Source organism: Sapajus apella, unplaced genomic scaffold (genome assembly GCF_009761245.1).
Source record: "Sapajus apella isolate SASKATOON/1434 unplaced genomic scaffold, GSC_monkey_1.0 scaffold21, whole genome shotgun sequence".
Lineage (NCBI taxonomy): Eukaryota > Metazoa > Chordata > Mammalia > Primates > Cebidae > Sapajus > Sapajus apella.
Genome location: NW_022436961.1, coordinates 22,092,766 through 22,114,387, shown reverse-complemented (window position 1 = coordinate 22,114,387; position 21,622 = coordinate 22,092,766). Strand labels below are relative to the sequence as shown.

Here is a 21,622-nt window from a genome sequence, read left to right as displayed (position 1 = left end):
GGCTTATTTTGACCTTCTTTTGGTGTCTTTGCTTTCTTTCTCTGTAGACCTTCCCTTTGGAATGGCAGAGTGCTACTGGTTGACTAAACAGCACATCTCCAGAATGACTGAAGCTGTGATGTTCTGAATGCAGTTGTAGAACCTGAATGTGGTTTTCATGAGACACTAAGTCAAATCATTACTCTCAGCAGCTAGAATGCCATTTCTAGGACTATGTTATAGCAAGTTCCTTTGGCGAGCTGCCTATGGCTTACTGAGTTCAGGGTCCTGAGCTTTGATTCTGCACATAGGCCAGCCCTTGGATGTGTTGGGCTTGCTAAGGTAGCGAGGGAAATATCTGCTTGGTGAAAGGACAGTCCTCACTGTAGGACTCCTGGGGCCTGAAATAGCAGGATTCTCTTGGGTATATATGAACAGCTATTTCCTTACTGTTGTGAGAATTTTAAGCAGTTAACAATAGGAATAAAACAGGAAGGGAGGTGTCATTGAGAAGAGCCCAATGAGTAGCTCACAAGCCTTCAAAATGGAGTGGGTGGAATGAAATGTGATTCTCATTAATGTTTTAAAAGAACACAAAAGATCCTAGGGCATTGTGTTCTGAGCCAATTTCTCTCAGCTCACCACATGAACTTTTACTATTTAGATGTCCCTTGCTCGTGTCGGTAGGAAAGGGTGGGTGATGGAAGACTTGTGACCTGGAGAGGATCTTTTGAAATCCTTTTGCATGTTCCAGACAGGCTACCCAGATTTGAGGGATTAGAAGATGAATTCAAGATGCGGTACCTACTTTTATGAATAGCAGAAGCTGCAAATACAGACCCAGGTGCTATGGCAGAGATATAAATGGACAATGGGACACAAAGAGAAGCTGCCTAGGACAGCTGGCACTGGAGCAGGAGGCTGAGCAGGGAGTTTAATTCACAGTCGAGGCATTTCAGAGTGTGTTGCGGTCTCTGAAAAACTGGGATGTGAGAGGGTAAATACCTGTGGGTATTTAATTCGTCATAAGACCTTATTAAAGGTGGCATTTCAAACCCAAAGAAGGGGTTATTCAGGGCATGGTGTGAGGACAACTAGCCAAACATAGCAGGAAAAAAATGGGATTCTTATTTCACACCAAAAAGCAAAGTAAATGCCAGTCAATTAAATATTTAAATGCAATTAACATGACCATAAAATTACTGGGAGAAAATATAAAGGGCTATTTAATAAATATTTGATGTTGTCTTTATGAAGTCCTTTCCATCCTCAGACTGAAACTGTGAACTCTGGTTGACACTGAGGATGATGACACTAGGAACAATTTGTATTTCCTTTTTTTCCTGTTTTCTAAATATTTGTATAGCCGCCGTATGTTTTATATTTTGTTTAAAGATTCAGTGACAGATTATTTTTGGCTTTTATAATTTAAACATGACTTTTCAGTTTGTAGAAGGTGATACTTGGCTTTTATAAGATATTTAAGCAATATAGAACAGCACAGGGAATAAATTATTTAGAAAGTCACTCCAGGTCTCGCCTCCCAGAATTAACCAATATTAACATTAATTGAACACCATTCCGGGAAATTTTCTTTGCATATATGCAGATAGAAGAAGTGCTTGCCAGCTGGGAATAAGTCAGTGCAACATGAGATACACTATACATTGTATTTCTACTCGTAGAATTAAAATGTATCTTTCTTAATTTTATTGAAGAAAACTGGAAGTATAATGAAGCAGTGGCTGAAGTTTAAGAAAATGACTCCTCAGTGTAAGAAATATTCGTTCCTAAGAGATTCCTCAGAAGTTAAAAAGTGATTTTTGCAAAACAAAAAATGGTTGGGATTACTATTTTTTACTACATTTTATAACTTTAGTTTCATTGAAAATTGCAGTACGAAAAGAAATCAGCACAGCTATAATTTCTGCCTTCTGTGTCCCATCTTCTGATTTTTGTTAGCAACCTAGTGTTCGTTTGTTTGTTTTAATACAGTCTCGCTCTGTCACCCAGGCTGGAGTGCAGTGACATGACCTTGGCTAACTGCAGCCTCCCCCTCCCAGTTTAAGCAATTCTCTTGCCTCAGCCTCCCAAGTAGCTGGGATTACAGGTGTGCATGACCACACCTGGCTAATTTTTGTATTTTTAGGAGAGACTGGGTTTCACCATGTTGGCCAAGCTGGTCTCAAACTCCTACCTCAAGTGATCTGCCCGCCTCAGCCTCCCAAAGTGGTGGGACGACAGACGTCAGCCACTGTGCCTGGCGGCAATCCATTATTTTGATCTCGTCAGGGTTCCAACGTTTACATTGTTTCATAACTGCAGTTTCTACAGTTGTAGTTCTGGAGTGAGTATACTCGTCACCAGTCCTCTTCCAAAAGCTTTCCATTCCTTAGTTATTAGCTGGCTATATTTTATGCTCAAGATAATTTTTCAAGAACGGTCACAAGTGCTTAAGCATGGAATATTTATTTGTTATTATAGTGTACAGAAAGCTTAGCTGGGCTTAAAATCCATGGAACACTCTTTCCTTCCTTGGGACTTTGTAGACATTCTTCTGGCATCAGATGATCTGGTGAAGTGTAAGACCACTTTATTTTGCCCCTCTTGTAAGCGGCTTTTGCCAGAATGCCTGAAGAATTCCTTCATTAGTCTTCAGTCACATTCGCTTAGTCAGGATATGTCTTATCTCAGCATCTGTTGCCTGCCTGCTTGCCTCTACCTGCCTCTGCCTGCCTCTGCCTGCCTCTGCCTGACTCTGCCTGCCTCTGCCTGCCTCTTCCTGACTCTCTCTCCCTCTCTTTCCCCTTCCCCTTCCCCTTTCTTTTCTCCTTCACCTTTTCCTTCCCAATGGAGGAGTCTCACTGCAATCTCTGCCTCCCAGGTCCAAGCACTTCTCATGTTTCAGCCTCCCAAGTAGCTGGGACTACAGGTGCATGCCACTGTGCCAAGCTACTTTTGGTAATTTTAGTAGATATGGGGTTTCACCATGTTTGCCAGGCTGGTCTTGAACTCCTGACCTCAGGGGATGTGCTCATCTCGACCTCCCAAAGTGCTGAGATTACAGGTGTGAGCCACTGGGCCCAGCTAATGTCTGCTGTTCTTTAACTGATTTTTCTGTAGTATTTTCTTTTTTGCTTTGTGGGTTCTTTTAGGGAAAATTTTGGATGCTTTATTTTTGAGTTATTCTGTTTGCTTCATTTTTTGGATTCTCTGTTTCATGGGCACAATTATATATTTACAGGTCTTCTCCATTAATTAGCATCTCTGTTTTTTTTTTTTTAACTCCTTAGTCTTTTATCTGCTTTCACTTAAACCTTTATTGTGTCAGTGATTTGATGTTCTGACATACCTATTCTGTACCTTGCTATTTCTAATGTATTACTTCTGTGTGTTTGGGCTGTTGACTTACTTTCTGAGCACACAATGTGCCTGCTAATCTTATTCTATTGTTTATATTTTTTCCTCTTTGGACTTTTTAAAAATTAAATTCATATTTTTGTTAAGATTAATTGTGAAACGTTTTTAAGAAATTTTCTTCTGTTTGAGTTACATTTTCTTTTGGACCTGGTTTTTCTTTTGCTTTGCATGCTATTTCTTAACTTTTTCTTTTAATTTTGTTCATATTCTTGGGATGTGGTTGCTATGATTTCTTTACTTTCCTCATCATGTGCAGGGAACTACGCAGCCTTCTGTTTTGCTCTAGTGTAGTATGGGTGGATTCTCCTTGGCTGTCCCCTCATCTTGACTGAGAATTGTTTTGCATATTTTGAGGCAGGATATTTCTCTCTTTACTTTATTTGTAGTGTCAAAGCTGGGTGGAGGAGAGAAAGAACCCCCAGAGGCTTTGTGCAGCCTTTGTTGGAATTCTCTGTTCTTGTGGCTCTTCTGAGCCCTGGGATGGATTTGTGAGTTGTGCCAGGCTCACTTAGTGTAGGAGGAATTCATTCTTTTCCCGAGGGGTAGATGTATCATATTTGGCTTTCAGAATGGCCTTCATATACGGGCCAAGGCCTCAGACATCACAAAGAGTCAGCCCCACTTGTTTATGTCTCCAGCTCACTTGCTCACCTTCAGCAGCTCTTTCCACGCCTACCAGTCAAAAGGAGGAAAAATGAAAGTGTTGGCTCTGTTTCTAATGGTTCTGTGGGGTGTGGGGGAGATACCTAAGTCATCAGCTCTCAGTATTTCTCATCCCTTCTCCTCTAACTGTTCTGATAAAATATCTCGACTAAATGTGATTAACATTTTTCTTATGCTTCTGTCAAATCCCCCCTTCCCTGCTCCTTTTTTTTTTTTTTTTTTTTTTGGCAGGGGTTAGTTCACCAAGTGTAATTAGGATGGAACTACTTACCCTCTCTACTTTCATTGCAATTTGTAGAAAGACCAAAATATTCCACTGTGGCTCTTCCTGCTGCTGGTGCCAAGGTCCTAGGTAGAAGCCAAGGTCTCCTACATCTTCCCTGGGTCCTGCCTTCTCACACTTGAAGCTGCATCTCCTTGTTTTCTCACCAACCTGCTTCCCTTCTGGAGGTGGTCGCTGGGGCCAGGAGCCACAGGAAGCTAAGCTAATGTAGAACCTTCCATTTCTTTCCTTGGCCTCCACTCTGTTGAAGTTCACAGCAGAAGATTATGTCTCCCTCATTGGTCATTTATTGGTGGCAGAATTGTTGCCATTTTCTATGATTTTTGGCACACAATTTGCAATGATTGCTATTTGAGATTAATTTATTTAAAGCATTATTCTTCTCATGCATCACCTTCAAAATGTCAACACCCTTTGCACTCATGCAGTTGGTTGAGGAATCCTTTATGTGTTGCTTCATATATCTCAACTTTAGTATCTTCTGTAAAAGGAAAGTCTGGGTCCAGATGGGCCCCGGCCCCTTGTACTTCTATGCTTATTATTGGTAGAAGTAGGTTTTTCCACATCAATATCAATTGGTTAATTATTTACCTAGAAAAGACTTGCATGGCTTAGTCTTAGAATAAATATGTCATCTTGGACAGAAGGAAGAGATGTGGAACCTGGAATTCCCAAGGAAGAGCAGGCCTAGTCACCAGGCACAAAGTGGTCCTGGGGAAGGCTAGGTCTGCAGAAAACAGCTCACCTGGGGTGCTGGCCAGGCATGGTTACAGTCTGCAAGGAAGCAAAGGCCACAGCTTTGTGCTCTAGAACTGTACCCAGGGTGGTCCCTGGGGGCAAAATTGATTCCTGGGTGCACAGAATGTGTGGACTAAGTTATCTATTGTCATCATTGTTTCTTCTCATTATACTTATCTCAACTACTCTCAAAAATTATATTTTAGAAAATACAAATTTAATAAAACCATTTTTATAAAGTTCAATAAAAAAGGACTCAGTAACAATACTGGAAGAGGGACTGTTCCACCTAGAAATTGGCACTAGTAGAAACAGTTGAAACTTGTGAAAAACACTAGGCTTCAGAACATCCCAACAGACCAGGAGAAAGGGATAAAACAAAGGCCACAGTCCTCCAGCTGTTCATGTTTAATGAAGAGAAGCCTGCCATTTGTTGAGTGAGATGAGCTTTCTTCTAGCACCCAGACCCTAAAGGGCCTTCATTTAAGAGGCATTGAGCCACCAAATAAATGATATTCCTAGGATTTACAAGTAATCATGATGCTAAAGCTTGATGCTAGAGCATGAGTATTGCCAGCTCTCTGAATAAGAATAAAAACCCTACCACACCCTCGATACCAGTATAGACTGCTCTGTTCTTGGTGCTGTGGGGCTATTTAGGTGCTTTGTGAGTCCATTTTGTTTTTTTCTTAGCAACAGGGTCCGTAAAAAAGCTCGGTGGCCCAAGCTGGTGTGCAGTGGTGCCATCATGGCTCACTGCAGCCTCGAACTCCTGGGATCCAGTGATCTTCCCACCTCACACTCCTGAGTAGCTGGGACTACAGAGGCATGCCACCACATCCAGCCCGATTTTTTATTTTTCATAGAGACAAAGTCTTGCTATGTTGCCCAGGCTGGTTTCAAACCCCTGACCTCAAGTGGTCTTCCATAAAGATCCCTTTCCAGCCTGCCTCAGCCTCCCAAAGTGTTGCACATGAGCCAATGTACCTGCCGGTGACTTCATTTTTGTTTGTGGAAATCGGATGCCTGGAACTGTGGCAGGCCCCTTCTCTCCTGCCATCATTGTCTTGCCCAATGTAGGACAGGCTTTATATGCAGTTTCTTCTCCCCTGGATGCCCCACCCGTATTTCTTGGGTCTCTGCAGACTCTCCCTGCAGCTGGGAACAGAGGGAGCTGACCAGGGAAAGCATGCTTTAAATGTAGCTCCTGTTTTTCTGTTTCCCTTTTGCCCGGTTGCCATTGACTTAAACCTACTTACTCCTTTTCCTCCTTCCTCCTTCCTCCTCCTCCTCCTCCTCTTTCCTCCTCCTCTTCCTTCTTTCTCTTCCCTCTTCCTCCTCCATTCTTCCTCCTCCTTCCTCTTCCCTTCTTCCTCCTCCCCCCTCCTCTTCCCTCCTTCTCCTCCCTTCCTCCTCCTCCTCCTCCTCCTCCTCCTTTCTTCTCCCCATTTTGCACTTGAAACTCTTCTCAAATTTGGGTTTTGGCTGCTTTGTTTCTCTTACTTTCCATATTCTAGATTTTAAACCAGTCAGTTACTTCATTGTTTATTTTGTTTCTGATAGCAGGAAGAACTTCATAATAACAAAACTATAGATTTTCTTTGGTCTTTATCTCTAAGCCTCTCAGAGGGGAAAAAGGCAGAATTTTTATGGAAAATATTCTTTACTTTTCTGTTAAAAAATCTTTCTTAATTCATTCCACATTTACTTGATTTTTATTTTGACAACTTCCAGCTGGACTGAGAATCCTTTTTCATGTTGCCATATTCCTCCTCAGACTTGACTGGTAACTTTAGTCTTAATGTTCTCTTTCTAACATTTATGGTGTTTTAATGACACATCAAGGAACTCTTTTACTTTAATTTTCTTTAGCAGTTCTCTTTTACTCCTTTTTGGCCTAGAACCCTTAAGATGGCTCTGGAAATTTTAGGAAAATTATTTTAAATCAGTAATTATAGAATCTCTGAAATTGAAATGAGCCTGGAATGTTATAGCTAGGCTGGTATAAGTGACAGAAAGCTCTCCGGTCATCAAATGTTGGATGGTGGTAGAGATTCCTGGTTTCTTTGTGTTCCCCAACAAGAAAATAAATTTTACCTAGTCTAGTCCTTCTACCTCTCCCATGGGCCATTTCACTATTTGTACACCAGAGCTGCACTAAGAAAGCTGGATGGCTAATGAGTTCGAGAGGGACTCATCTATATTATTTACTGTATTTGGGTAAAGGTTTCTCTTTGGGAACTTAATAGAAGTTGGTTTTTATTTCACTTGAGCCAGGGGTTATGTAGAAACATCTATCCAACAGTAAAAAATGACCTACTGGAAAATGATCTCATTTTCTGTTTTGAAATGGGAATTCAGGAAGATAAGTCCCAGTTGCGTAGTTGAGAGTCAAAATGTACTCATTTCTTAAGACTGATTGGACTACTCAAATAATGGAATAGAATAATTATATCTTAATAAATTTATCTTGACATGGGGGAGAGAGATGATCCTCCAAACCAAAGGAAGAATACTGATTTTAAAGCCAGATTTTAGTTAGCCCAGCTTACTCTGTTGCTTATTTCCAATTTCTTTGTGCCAAGGAATTACTTCTTATAATCATAGAAGACTAGAGGTAGAGTTTTGGAACATGAGGGTTATTACGCATCATTTCATTTCTTAAAACCTAAATAGACATTCATCACATACCTGAACATTTGAGTAGAAAATTAACTTAGAAAAGAATAGTGATATGATTTCCTTGCATCTGTGCCTTTTCTCAGCTGTAAAAGCCCTGTCTTTGCTCTTGTTCATGTGTGTGGAGGCTACTCGCCTATCAATGTTCAGCCTGGATCCCCCCTTCTCCTCAGTCCCCCTTTCCCTTGCACCCATTGGAAATAAACATGCTCTCCTCTCAGCCTTTTAGCTCATTTTACCTCTGTTAACATGGTTATTCCATCCTGCATTATATTATAGCTCTTCAGTTGTCAGTTTCTTCCAATAAACTGTAAAGTTCCTGCAGTAGGGAGGATGACTAGTCATCCCAATTTGCTTGGGACTGAGAAGTTTCCTAGGATATGGGATTTTTCACTGCTAAAATCTAGACAATCACAGGAAAACCTGGATGATTGGTTCCACTACAGACCATACATGGTTATCCTTTGTAAATCTTCCTCCAGTGAGGTTAATGCATTGCACACAAAGGTGCTCAATAAATGTTTATAACTGAATCCATGTTTTCCTAGGCCATGCAACATGAGGTATAAAGATAGGTATCCCTAATTGCAAGAAACACCATTTTCCCTCTGTCTCTCTCTCTTACCTACTCTGGCAAGAACTCCAACCTTCTCTGGCCCTCTTAGTCTTTCTAGGTATCCTCAGTGATGTCTCACACATGTGCAGATGTTAAGTTCAACTTCCACTGGCTGCACAAGCATCAGCTGTATGAAGCAAACTCATGCTTCTGACAACAGCCAGAGGGGCTATCACTCTCTAATGGCATGGAGTTGCTGCTGCTACTAAACCCACTACTGGCATCTCTATCACACCAACACCATTAGGTTCATTCCTCAAAAGCCCTGGCTTGAGTTTTTGATACTCTCATAATTTTGTTTCCTATAAAGCCTTCCCATGTTTCTTGTAGCTCTGTCTCTCTAGGACTCACAGGTGAGTCCACAAGAGCTGGCTGGAGAATGGGACCTACCCCAGGGATGTGCATCACTTTGACAACCATGCTGCCCCTCTGACAAGTCAGATGTTAATACTGAGCCTACTTCAGTGATTGTTCTTAAGACAGTGATTGAGAACCGAGACCAATTTATATACCTGCCTTCCCCTGCTCTGGGACATGTGGCAAGGTCTGGAGAGACCTTTTTGGTTGTCACATCTGGGATAGGTGGGTGCTTCTGGCATCCAGTTTGCTAGAGGCCAGGGATGCTGCTACACAGCCTACAGTGCACATCACGGCACCTCCCACAATAAAGCATTAGTAGGTCTAAACTGTTGGCAGCGCAGAGATTGAGAAACGCTCCCTTAGGATGAGTTATTGCCTAAGGGTACAACCCCTCCTCCAATCAGGCCTCGGATCAGCCTGTCACCAGTCCATCAGATTTGCCCATTATATCTGACTATTTCCCATCAGAAACTCAGGTTGAACAGTCTTCCCCATAGCGCATTTGGAGTTTTGCTGTGGCTTCTCCCTTCTACCTGGCCATACCAGCCACCCAGCTCTGTAGTGCAATCCTAGACGGTGAGACCAAAGCTGTCACACTTTGCAGGTGCATCCCTCATGCTGCTCAGGTGGCATGGGTAGGCCCAGGCAAGTCCTTAGGAAACCTGGCTTTCATGCCTGGCTGCCTCCCAGACTCGGTCAGGTCATTGGAACTCCTCTCTGTATGCTAAGGCTACGAACAATGGCCACGTACCTCCTTCCACAGGGCAAGCATGAAAATTAATGACAGAACTCAAAGACCATGAAGGGCTTTTGGCCTCTTGGGAAATAGAACTATAGGTGTTTAAGTGACTGTGATACATGTTTTCTGACAGAAAATATATCTTAATTAGTCTCTGTACTCTCCTGTTACAATATCCAGGGGAAGAAGAACTGGTTGGTTTTTTTCCTCCCCACAAGAAAAAATGCACTGAAAAGAGTCTTTGTGGAATAGAAATGGAATATTCAGGCTGGGCATGGCAGCTCACACTTGTAATCCCAGCACTTTGGGAGGTCAAGGCGGGTGGATCACCAGAGGTCAGGAGTGCGAGACTAGCCTGGTCAACATGGTGAAAACTCATCTCCACTAAAAATACAAAAATTAACTGGGCATGGTGGCATGCACCTGTAGTCACAGCTACTTGGGAGGCTACGGTGGGAGGATCACTTGAACCTGGGAGGTTGAGGCTGCGGTGAGCCAAGATAGCACCATTGCCTGGGTGACAGAGGAAGACTCTGTCTCCAAAAAATGAAAAATAAATAAAAATTTTCAGGCTTCCAGATTCAGGCAGAATGAGCCAGTGGGAATGGGGAGCTCACGCACGGAGACCATGTGAAAATGATGAGCTCCCCAGAGGGATCTTAGGAAGCTGGAGTTTCCTGAGGTACATGGCAAAGGCTTCATAGACAGTGTTACCAAGGTGTTTATAGAGAAATGCTATCACAGGCATGTAAGTCAGCCCAAAGGACCCAGGTAGCATGTGTCCAGCTGTGGATAAATAACAGTGTAAATCCAGGAATTTGAATATACAATGAATAAAATTTTCCTCCATTCTCATCCCTTTTACTTTATTTATTTATTTATTTGAGATGGCGTCTCACTCTGTTACCCAGGCTGGAGTGCAGCAGCACCATCTCAGCTCACTGCAGTCTCTGCCTCCCAGATTCAAGTGATTCTCCTGCCTCAGTCTCACAAGTAGCTGGTATTACAGGCGTGCACCACCGTGTCTGGCTATTTTTTGTATTTTTACTAGAGACAGGGTTTCACCATGTTGGCCGGGGTGGTCTTGAACTCCTGACTTCAAGTGATCCACCCACCTCAGCTTCTCAAAGTGTTGGGATTACAGGCTTGAGCCACCGTGACTGATCTACTTTACTTTTTAAACCTTTGCCTCCAAAACAAAAACATATGGACAAGTCACCCACTCCTTCTTACACACACCTTTCCAGTGGATTAAGTCTACTGAGAATTGTTTTGAGCAAAAGAAAGATCATTCAGCCAGACAGCCAGCCATGGTTTTTCATAGTATGAGACTCATGTTCTTCTAAGGCACTTGTTTGTTATGTTACAGAGAGTTTTGGTTTTGCACAGTACATGGGGAACTCAAGGGCAGATGTGTCTTAGTCATTTTTTAAGACCCACTGGTAGAGTATGTGGCCCATGGTATGTTGTCACCATCTGTTTGTTGAATGAATGAAGAAAAGAATACGTGAATAAATGGAACCTTGGAGGTAGACCTCACAACACATTCTGCTTTGCCTTGTTTAAGACGCCTCACCTAGTCACAGGAGTAAAGGCCCAGTGCATCTGTCTTACTGCTTAAAAACAGGAAGTGCTTTGAATGGATTTAAAAATACCAGAGAGGGAGACAGCAAAGATGTTATTAGAAAAATAAGAATGCCTTTCCTTCAGACTTAGCGGGTGACCCTCTCCTGATTCTAGGATGGATTTTCCCCACTGCATGCATAAATTTCAAGCAGTTTTTCTGACACTTGACCCATGTGCACTTTTATTCTACCCTGTCAGAGGAAGTTGAGGCATTGTCTGAGAAGTTTGTGAAAGGGATCTTTTATGTACAGAGGATTCCATTGTTGGTTGATGATGACTCAGTCTGCAGGGACTGTGGCTAAGTGGGAGCTCCTGGTTTTGAAGTGTCATTACATTCTAGGCCTCTGTTCTCTTTTAAACCTCTGCCATCACTCTGGGTTCCTGAGGCAGTTCTTTGTTCCACCAGAAAGAGACAGAATTCTCAAATGAAGCCTGTGACCAGAGTGAGCCCTGGGTGCCTCTTGCCTGGTTCAATATCATCTTCCCTATTTTTTCCGTCTGGAATTCTCTTCTTTCCTACTTCTATGTTTCTAAACCCTATCCTTCTCCTTCACAGCTCCAGCCATTCCAGCCCACGGGATTTGCTATGCCTTATGAATTATATATTTTTTATTTCAGTGCCATGAGATGTTTGATGGTTTTATTAGAACTCATTTGATTTCCTAAGTAAGTGTTATGAAGGCAAGAACTGTATCTTCCATGGCTGTGGATTTCTCCCAGCAACCCGAGGAAGGCAGTCACTCCTTTTTGGTGTCATTATTAAAAGCATTGAGCAAACTGCCCTCTGGATTAGAGCTCAGGGATCTCTAGAAATCATGATGTGGATTATTGTTTGAGGGCTAGGGCAAGTAGCCAACACTGAGATAAAAGAAACCACATGGAAGGAAGTACAAAATACCAATATCACAAAATACCATCCCACCAATAGAATCTTTTCGTTAACTTGTTTCCAGAAACTCACGTTAAAATTGCACACATACAGGTATGCAGTTGTCCGTCTGTATCCATGGGTTCTACACCTTCTGATTCAACCAATCAAGGACTGGAAATATTCTAAAAAGCAAAACAGGAATGTTTGCATCTGTACTGAATACGTTCAACCTTTTTTTTCCATGTCATTATTCCCTAGACAATATAGAACAAAAACTCTTACACAGCATTTACATTGTATTGGGTGTTACAAGTAATCTGGAAATCATTTAAATCTACAAGAGTATGTGTGCAGGTTATATCCAAATACCACACCATGTTATATAAGGCAGAGGGCCCAACCCCTGGGCCAGAAACCGATACTGGTCTGTGGCCTCTTAGGAACTAGGCCACACAGCAGGAGGTGAGTAGCTGGTGAGTGAGCATTAGCACCTGAGCACTGCCTCTTGTCCTATCGGCTGCAGCAGTAGATTCTTATAGGAGCACAAACCTTACTGTGAACTGCACGTGTAAGGAATCTAGGTTGCATGCTCTTTATGAGACTCTAATGCTTGATGATCTGAGGTGGAACAGTTTCATCCTAAAACCATACCCCCATCTCTGCCCTCACTCCCAGTGTTGAAAAATTGTCTTCCACAAAACCGGTCCCTGGTGCCAAAAAGTTTGGGGACTGCTGATATAAGGGCATGAGCATCTGGATTTTGGTATCCCCAGGGGACTTCTGGAATCAATCCCTCATGGATACTAATATGGTTTGGCTATATCCCCACCCAAATCTCACCTTGAATTGTAGTAATACCCACCTGTTAAGGGCAGGGCCAAGTGGAGATAATTGAATCATGGGGGCAGGTTCTTCCATACTGTTCTTGTGGTAGTGAATAAGTCTCACAAGTTCTGATGGTTTTATAAATGGAAGAACCCCTGCGCAAGCTCTCTTGGCTGCCACCATGTAAGATATGCCTTTGATCCTCCTTTGCCTTCTGCCATGATTGCGAGATCTCCCCAGCCACGTGGAACTGTGAGTCCATTAAACCACTTTCCTTTGTAAATGACCCAGTTTTGGGTATGTCTTTATTAGCAGCATGAGAACAGACAATTAACACAGATACTGAGGGGAAGGTACATATATGTACACAATATGTGCATATATGTGTACATAAACTGATTTACACACATGCTTATATTTACATATCTACATATATACACACATTTACATGCACATATATACATACATACACATTCACACATACACATCTGCATTTACATAAATACACATATGCATAAATGAACTCAACCCTCAGCAGAGGACCTTCCCAGATTAGCTAGGGCCTTCTCTTAAAAAGACCCAGCAAAAAACCAAATTGCTAATGTGGGAGAGCAGGTCAGGACAAGGCCAGAGCCAGAGGTCTGGCTCCAGGAGGATGCAGCCAAATGGTTGCTTTGTCAGATCCCTGGAGGATGAGTTGCTGGGTACCTGGGATCATCAGATTCATGGAGAGGAGAAATAGGGATGTGGTGAAGGTGACTGTATCTGCTTGGGAAGAGTGAACTTCAGTGACTGTGTCTCTGCCTTGCCATTTCTTCAGACAGTCATAACACTGGTTACTTTCAAGGCATTCTAGGGTCCTAAACAAGAGAGTGAGTTTTGACCTTTGCTCATCCAGTCTTTAAGACTCTGTGTTTGGCCCACACACAAAAAGAGTCATGGGCAAGGATTCTAGTCTCATCCTCTCTGCATTTGGGCTTTCTCATCTTTTGTACTTCAGTGTCTTTTTATGGGCTGAAACCAGGGACCCATTTCCATGACACTGTCTGGCCCCAATGGGCTAGGCCTGTGGCAGATTGGAACTGAGGTGCCTTGCATCTGAGTTTTGATTTACTGCATATTTAAATTTCCTTGTTGTCCAAATAAGATAAATACAAATACAGGCAATTGGAATGGCCAAGCAGAAAGGTTCTGGATTCCCCTTTCTGTTTCCTGGAAGCTTACTTAGTTTCCTTTAAGACCCTTTTGCGCTTTATGAAAAGGCATTTGTGCTGTGCCCGTCAATGTAAAAACAGGCACCAGACGTGTGTGTTTTGTTTTCCAGGGAAATGTGCATCGAGCAGGATGGGAGAGTCCATCTCACTGTTGTTTACTTTGGGAAAGAAGAAATAAATGAAGTTAAAGGAATACTTGAAAACACTTCCAAGTAAGTACAATATAGAGCTGTCATAAGGAGTCATAGTAACTGAGCTCAGAAGACACATCCAAGGCTGAAACTTCGGCTTAGTTTAATTTTCCTTTACACTGTGGGTGAACTGGGTTGGATTGGTTGTTGGCTGTGTGCAGGGAAAATCTGCACTCTTCTTCCCCAGAAAACTACCCTATCTGACACTGGTTTTCAATGTGTGGGGGTGATGACTTTGATAGTGGAGATAAACTGCACAGCAAGGGTGAGGGGAGTGTGGGCTTCATTGAGCTTTCACATAACTGGATGTCATCACTTTTAGCACCATAGATGTGGGGACTTCTTTATGTTGCAGCTTAGAAATTAGGGAGAGTACAGCTTTGTAGGGAGCTCCGTCTCAGCCACAGCTTCAGAGACTGAGTGAAGTCTATGCTCAAATCTCATCCACTTAGCAAACAGTCTTTGGGCTTTCATTTGTTATGTGTTTTAAGACATTCAGGGGAAACCAGAAGTGGTGGCCAAGGCAGGATCCTTGATCAAACCTACTCAGTTGATTACAAATTATTTAATGAAAAACTTGAGACCTCCAGTTGTACATTTATACCTAGTTGATCAGTTGCATGGGGAATACATCTATTCAAAAGTAGCATGGATAGATCTTTTTCCCTATCAAAATAAATGAATAGGCTGGGCACCATGGCTCACGTCTGTAATCCCAGCACTTTGGGAGGCCGAGGTGGGTGGATCACATGAGATCAGGAGTTTGAGACCAGCTTGGCGAACATGGCAAAACCCCATCTCTACTAAAAATACAAAAATTAGCCAGGTGTGGTAGCAGGTGCTTGTAATCCCAGCTACTTGGGAGGCTGAAGGAGGAGAGTTTGAATCTGGGAGGCAGTGGTTGCAGTGAGCTGAGATGGCCCTGTGTTGCACTGTAGCCTGGGAGACAAGAGTGAAACTTTGTCTCAAAATGAATGAATGAATGAATGAATGAATGAGTGAATAATCCCCATGGCATCCTCTCCCAGTAAGGAAGACAGAATGGCACTGCACACTGGCCTGTATTTTGCCTTGGAGGTTTACAGGGGGAGATTTCAGTAATCAGGTGGGTAGTTTATATACAAGTAAAGCTTTGAGTATGTCCAGTGTTACTCGGGGGCAGAAATAATCTGAATAGGTCCTTATGATTTAGATATAAATAGTACCCTCTGTTTTTAGTTTCTGGCAAATGGTAATAGGATGATAGTTGAAAGATAAGATTGAGTGTACTTTTTCTTCATTTTTATGCTTTGTTACTAGTTTTGTATTAATGGTCCCAAGATCTGAATGCTAGTTATAATTATGCAAGCATTCTTTTTTAAATTGTACTTTAGATTCTGGGGTCCATGTGCATATCATGCAGGATTGTTGCATAGGTACACACATGGCAATGTGGTTTGCTGCCTCCATCCCCCCGTCACTTACATCTGGTATTTCTCCCCATGTTATCCCTCCCCAACCACTATCCCTCCCCACTCACTATCCCTCCCTTGGCCCTGCTCAGCGGACCCCAGTGTGTGATGCTTCCCTCCCTGTGTCCCTGTGTTCTCATTGTTCACCACCTGCCTGTGAGTGAGAACATTTGGTGTTTGCTTTTCTGTTCTTGTGTCGGCTGGCTGAGAATGATGGTTTCCAGGTTCATCCATGTCCCTACAAAGGACACAAACTCATGATTTTTTATGGCTGCATAGTATTCCATCATGTATATGTGCCACATTTTCCTTTCCAGTCTATTGTCGACGGGCATTTAGGATGGTTCCACGTCTTTGCTATTGTAAACAGTGCTGCTATGAACATACATGTGCATGTGTCTTTATAGTAGAACGATTTATAATCCTTTGGATATATACCCCGTAATGGGATTGCTGGGTCAAATGGAATTTCTATTACTAGGTCCTTAAGGAAGCGCCACACTGTCTTCCACAATGGTTGAACTAGTTTACACTCCCACCAACAGTGTAAAAGTATTCCTATTTCTCCACATCCTTTCCAGCATTTGTTGTCTCCAGAATTTTTAATGATCGCCATTCTAACTGATGTGACATAGTATCTCCATGTGGTTTTGATTTGCATTTCTCTAATAATCAGTGATGATGAGCATTTTTTCCTATGTTTCTTGGCCTCATGTATGTCGTCTTTTGGAAAGTGTTCATGTCCTTTGCCCAATTTTGGATTAATTCATTTGTTTGTTTGTTTGTTTGTTTGTTTTCTTGTAAATCTGTTTTAGTTCTTTGTAGATTCTGGATATTAGCCCTTTGTCAGATGGGTAGATTGCAAAAATTTTATCCCATTCTTTTGGTTGCCGGTTCACTCTAATGATTGTTTGTTTTGCTGTACAGAAGCTCTGGAGTTTATTTAGGTACTATTTGTCTATTTTGGCTTTTGTTGCCAATGCTTTTGGTGTTATAGTCATGAAGTCCTTGCCTATACCTATGTCCTAGATGGTTTTGCCTACATTTTCTTCTAGGGCTTTTATGGTGTTAGGTCTTATGTTTAAGTCTTTAATCCATCTGGAGTTAATTTTAGTGTAAGGTATCAGGAAGGGGTCCAGTTTCTGCTTTCTGCACACTGCTAGCCAGTTTTCCCAACACCATTTATTAAACAGGGAATCCTTCCCCCATTGCTTTTTTTTGTCAGGTTTGTCAAAGATCAGATGTGTGGCATTGCCTCCAAGGCCTCTTTTCTGTTCCATTGGTCTATATCTCTGTTTTGGTACCAGTACCATACTGTTTTGATTACTGTAGCCTTGTTGTATAGTTTGAAGTCCAGTAGTGTGATGCCTCCCGCTTTGTTCTTTTTGCTTAGAATTGACTTGGCTATGCAGGCTCTCTTTTGGTTCCATATGAAGTTTAAGGTGGTTTTTTCCAGTTCTGTGAAGAAGGTCATTGGTAGCTTGATGGGGATAGCATTGAATCTGTAAATTACTTTGGGCAGTATGGCCATTTTCACGATATTGATTCTTCCTAACCATGAACATGGAATGTTTCTCCATCTGTTTGTGTCCTCTCTTATTTCGTTGAGCAATGGTTTGTAGTTCTCCTTGAAGAGGTCCTTTACACCCTTTGTTAGTTGTATTCCTAGGTATTTTATTCTCTATGTAGCGATTGTGAATGGGAGTTCACTGATGATTTGGCTGTCTGTTAGTCTGTTATTGGTGTATAGAAATGTTTGTGATTTCTGCACATTGATTTTGTATCCTGAGACATTGCTGAAGTTGCTTATCAGTTTAAGATTTTGGGCTGAGATGATAGGATCTTCTAAATAGACAATCATGTTGTCTGCTAATAGAGACAATTTGACTTCTTCCTTTCCTAATTGAATACCCTTTCTTTTTTCCTTGCCCAAGTGCTCTGGCTAGGACTTCCGATACTATATTGAATAGGAGTGGTGAGAGAGGGCATCCTTGTCTAGTGCCGGATTTCAAAGGGAATGATTCCAGTTTTTGCCCATTCAGTATGATGAATGGCTGTGGGTTTGTCATAAATAGCTTTTATTATTTTGAGATATGTTCCTTCGATACCTAGTTTATTGAGATTTTATAGCATAAAGGGTTGTTGAATTTTGTTGAAGGCCTTCTCTGCCTCTGTTGAGGTAATCATGTGGTTTTTGTCTTCTGTTCTGTTTATGTGGTGAATTATATTTATAGACTTGCATATGGTGAACCAGCCTTGCATCCCCAGGATGAAGCCTGCTTGATCATGATGGAGAAGCTTTTTGATATGCTGTTGCAATTGTTTGCCCATATTTTATTGAAGATATTTGCATCTATGTTCATCATGGATTTTGGCCTGAAGTTTTCTTCTTTTGTTGAGTCTCTGCACGTTTTTGGTATCAGGATGATGTTGGTCTCATAAAATGATTTGGGATGGATTCTCTCTTTTTGGATTGTTTGAAAAAGTTTCAGAAGGAATGATATCAGCTCCTCTTTGTATGTCTGTTAGAATTCAGCTGTGAATCAATCTGGACCTGGGCGTTTTTTGGTTGGTAGGCTATTAATTGCTGCCTTAACTTCAGCCCTTGTTATTGGTCTGTTCAAGGTTTCAACTTCTTCCTGGTTTAGCCTTGGGAGTGTGCAAGTGTCCAGGAATTTATCCATTTCTTCCAAGTTTACTGGTTTATATGCATAGAGTTGTTTGTAGTAATCTCTGATAGTAGTTTGTATTTCTGTGGAATTGGTGGTGATATCCCCTTTTTCATTTTTTATTGCATCTATTTGATTCTTCTCTATTTTCTTTATTATTAATCTGGTTAGTGGTCTATTTTGTTGATCTTTTCAAAAACAAGCTCTGGATTTATTGATTTTTTTGAAGGGTTTTTTTTTTTTTTTTTTTTTTTTTTTTTTTTTTTTTTTTTTGCTCTATCTCCTTCAGTTCTGCTCTGATCTTAGTTATTTCTGGTCTTCTGCTAGCTTTTGAGTTATTTTGATCTTGCTTCTCTAGGTCTTTCAATTTTGATGAAAGAATGTCAGTTTTAAATCTTTCCTCGGTTCTCTGGTGGGCATTTATTGCTATAAATTTCCCTCTAAACACTGCTTTAAATGTGTCCCAGAGATTCTGGTACACCATGTATTCATTCTTCTTGGTTTCAAAGAACATCTTTATTTCTACGTTCATTTCATGTTTTATCCAGTCAACATTCAGGAGCAGGTTGTTTAGTTTCCATGAAGTTGTGTGATTCTGAGTTAGTTTCTTAATTCTGAGTTCTAATTTGATTGCCCTGTGGTCTGAGAGACTGTTATGATTTCCATTCTTTTACATTTGCTGAGGAGTAATTTACTTCCAATTATGTGGTCAGTTTTAGAGTAGGTGCAATGCAGCACTGAGAGGAATATATTCTGTGGATTTGGGGTGGAGATTTCTGTAGATGTCTATTAGGTCCACTTGGTCCAGTTCTGAGTTCAAGTCTTGAAAATTCTTGAATATCCTTGTTAATTTTCTGTCTCGTTGATCTGTCTAATATTGACAGTGGAGTGGTAAAGTCTCCCACTATTATTGTGCAGTAGTCTAAGTCTCTTTGTAGGTCATTAAGAACTTGCTTTATGTATCTGGGTGCTCGTATATTGGGTACATATATATTTAGGATCGTTAGCTCTTCTTGATGCATTGATCCTTTACCATTATGTAATGCCCTCCTTTGTCTCTCTTGATCTTCACTGGTTTAAAGTCCATTATATCAGAGACTAGAGTTACAACTCCTGCTTTTTTTTTTTTTGCTCTCCATTTGCTTGATAAATCTTCCTCCATTCCTTCATTTTTAGCCTATGTGTGTCCTTGCACGTGAAATGGGTTTCCTGCATACAGCACACCGATGGGCCTTGACTTTTTATCCAATTTGCCAGTCTGTGTCTTTTGATTGGGGCATTTAGCCCATTTACATTTAAGGTTAATATTGTTATGTGTGAATTTGATCCTGCCATTTTGATGCTAGCTAGATGTTTTGCCTGTTAGTTGACACATTTTCTTCATTTTATTGATGGTCTTTACCATTTGGTACATTTTTGAAGTGGCTGGTACTGGTTGTTCCTTTCCTTGTTTAGTGCTTCTTTCAGGAGCTCTTTTAGGGCAGGCCTGATGGTGACAAATTCTCTTAGCAAATACTTGTCCCTAAAGGATTTTATTTCTGCTTCACTTATGAAGCTTAATTTGGCTGGATATGAAATTCTAGGGAAAGTTCTTTTCTTTAAAAATGTTGAATATTGGCCCCCACTCTCTTCTGTCTTGTAGGGTTTCTCTGGAGAGATCTGTTCTGAGTCTGATGGGCTTCCCTTTGTGGGTAACCCGACCTTTCTCTCTGGCTGCCCTTAGCATTTTTTCCTTCATTTCAACACTGGTGAATCTGACAATTATGTGTTTTGGGGTTGCTCTTCTTGAGGAATATCTTTGTGGTGTTCTCTGTATTTCCTGGACTTGTATGGTGGCCTGGCTTGCTAGGTTGGGGAAGTTCTCCTGGATAATATCCTGAAGAGTGTTTTCCAGCTTGGATTCATTCTCTCCATCAGATTCAGGTACACCTATCAAAAGTAGATTAAATCATTTCATGTAATCCCATGTTTATTGGAGGCTTTGTTCATTACTTTTCACTCTCTTTTCTCTATTCTTGCCTTCTCACTTTATTTCATTGAGTTGATCTTCAATCTCTGATATCCTTTCTTCTGCTTGGTCAATTTGGCTATTGAAACTTGTGTATGCTTCACGAAGTTCTCATGCTGTGTTTTTCAGCTCCATCAAGTCATTTATATTCTTCTCTAAGCTGTTCTAGTTAGCATCTCATCTACCCTTTTTTCTAGGTTCTTAGTTTCTTTGCATTGGGTTAGCACATGTTATTTCAGCTCTCAGAAGTTTGTTATTACCCACCTTCTGAAGCCTGTTTCTGTCAATTCATCAGATTTATTCTCCATCCGTCTTTGATCCCTAGCTGATGAGGAGTTGTGATCTCTTAGAGGAGGAGAGGCATTCTGGTGTTTGGTGTTTTCATCCTTTTTGTGCTGGTTTCTTCCCCTCTTAGTGGCTTTATCTACCTGTCGTGTTTGTAGTTGGTCACTTTTGGATGGGGTCTCTGAGTGGATGTCCTTTTCATTGATGTTGAAGCTATTTCTGTTTCTTAGTTTTCTTTCTAACAGTCAGGCCTCTCTGCTGCAGGACCGCTGGAGGTCCACTCCAGACCCTACTTGCCTGGGGTTCACCCGTGGGGGCTGCAGAACAGTAAGGGTTGCTGCCAGTTTCTTCACCTATTATCTTCGTCCCAGAAGGGTACCCGCCAGATATCAGCCTGAGCTCTCCTTTATGAGATGTCTCTTTGGGTATACAGGGGTCTGAGAGTTGCTTGAGAAGATAATCTGTCCCTTATAGGAGCTCAAGTGCTGTGCTCAGAGCTCCATTGTCCTGTGCAGAGCTGCTGGGCAGGTACCTTTAAGTCTGCTGCAGTGGAACTCATAAACTCCTCTTTTCCCAGGTATTCTGACCTAGGAAGGTCGGCCTTATTTATAAGTTCGTGACATGCTGCTGCCTTTTTTCAGAGATGCCCTGCCCTGCACAGAGTAGTCTAGTCACAGTCTGCCAGCAGAGGTATTGCTGAGCTGCTGCAGGCTCTGCCCAGCTGCTGTGTGAACTGCCTCGGTATTGGCGGACTGCCTCAATAGCTGCAGACACCCTTCCCCCACTGAGCTGGACCGTCCTGGGTCTGGCTGTGCTTGTTACCAAATTCTCAATCCAGGGCATTTCATATTGCTTGTTCTGTGGGGGTGGTACCTCCCGATCCAGATCACCTGGCTCCCTGTCTCAGCCCCCTCCCTTTTAGGTGAATCGGCAGCTCTGTCTCCCAGGCGTTCCAGGCACCAGTTGAAATGGCTGCTCAGATTTGTGTGAGTTTCTGTGCACCAA

The 21,622-nt window shown here is 41.8% G+C and overlaps 1 protein-coding gene across 5 annotated transcripts in view; it reads left to right on the top strand.

The window, feature by feature from the left end:
- The window catches only part of CSGALNACT1 (chondroitin sulfate N-acetylgalactosaminyltransferase 1), a 359,085-nt gene that overhangs the window by 304,369 nt on the left and 33,094 nt on the right, over nucleotides 1-21,622 (top strand). For 4 of the 5 annotated variants that reach the window (XM_032288379.1, XM_032288378.1, XM_032288377.1 and 1 more), the window contains one exon: nucleotides 14,124-14,225. The exons of the other annotated variant lie outside the window; for it this stretch is intronic. In XM_032288379.1, the coding sequence (XP_032144270.1) occupies nucleotides 14,124-14,225 (102 nt within the window). The remainder of the gene's footprint in view (nucleotides 1-14,123; nucleotides 14,226-21,622) is intronic. 5 annotated transcript variants of the gene reach the window in all.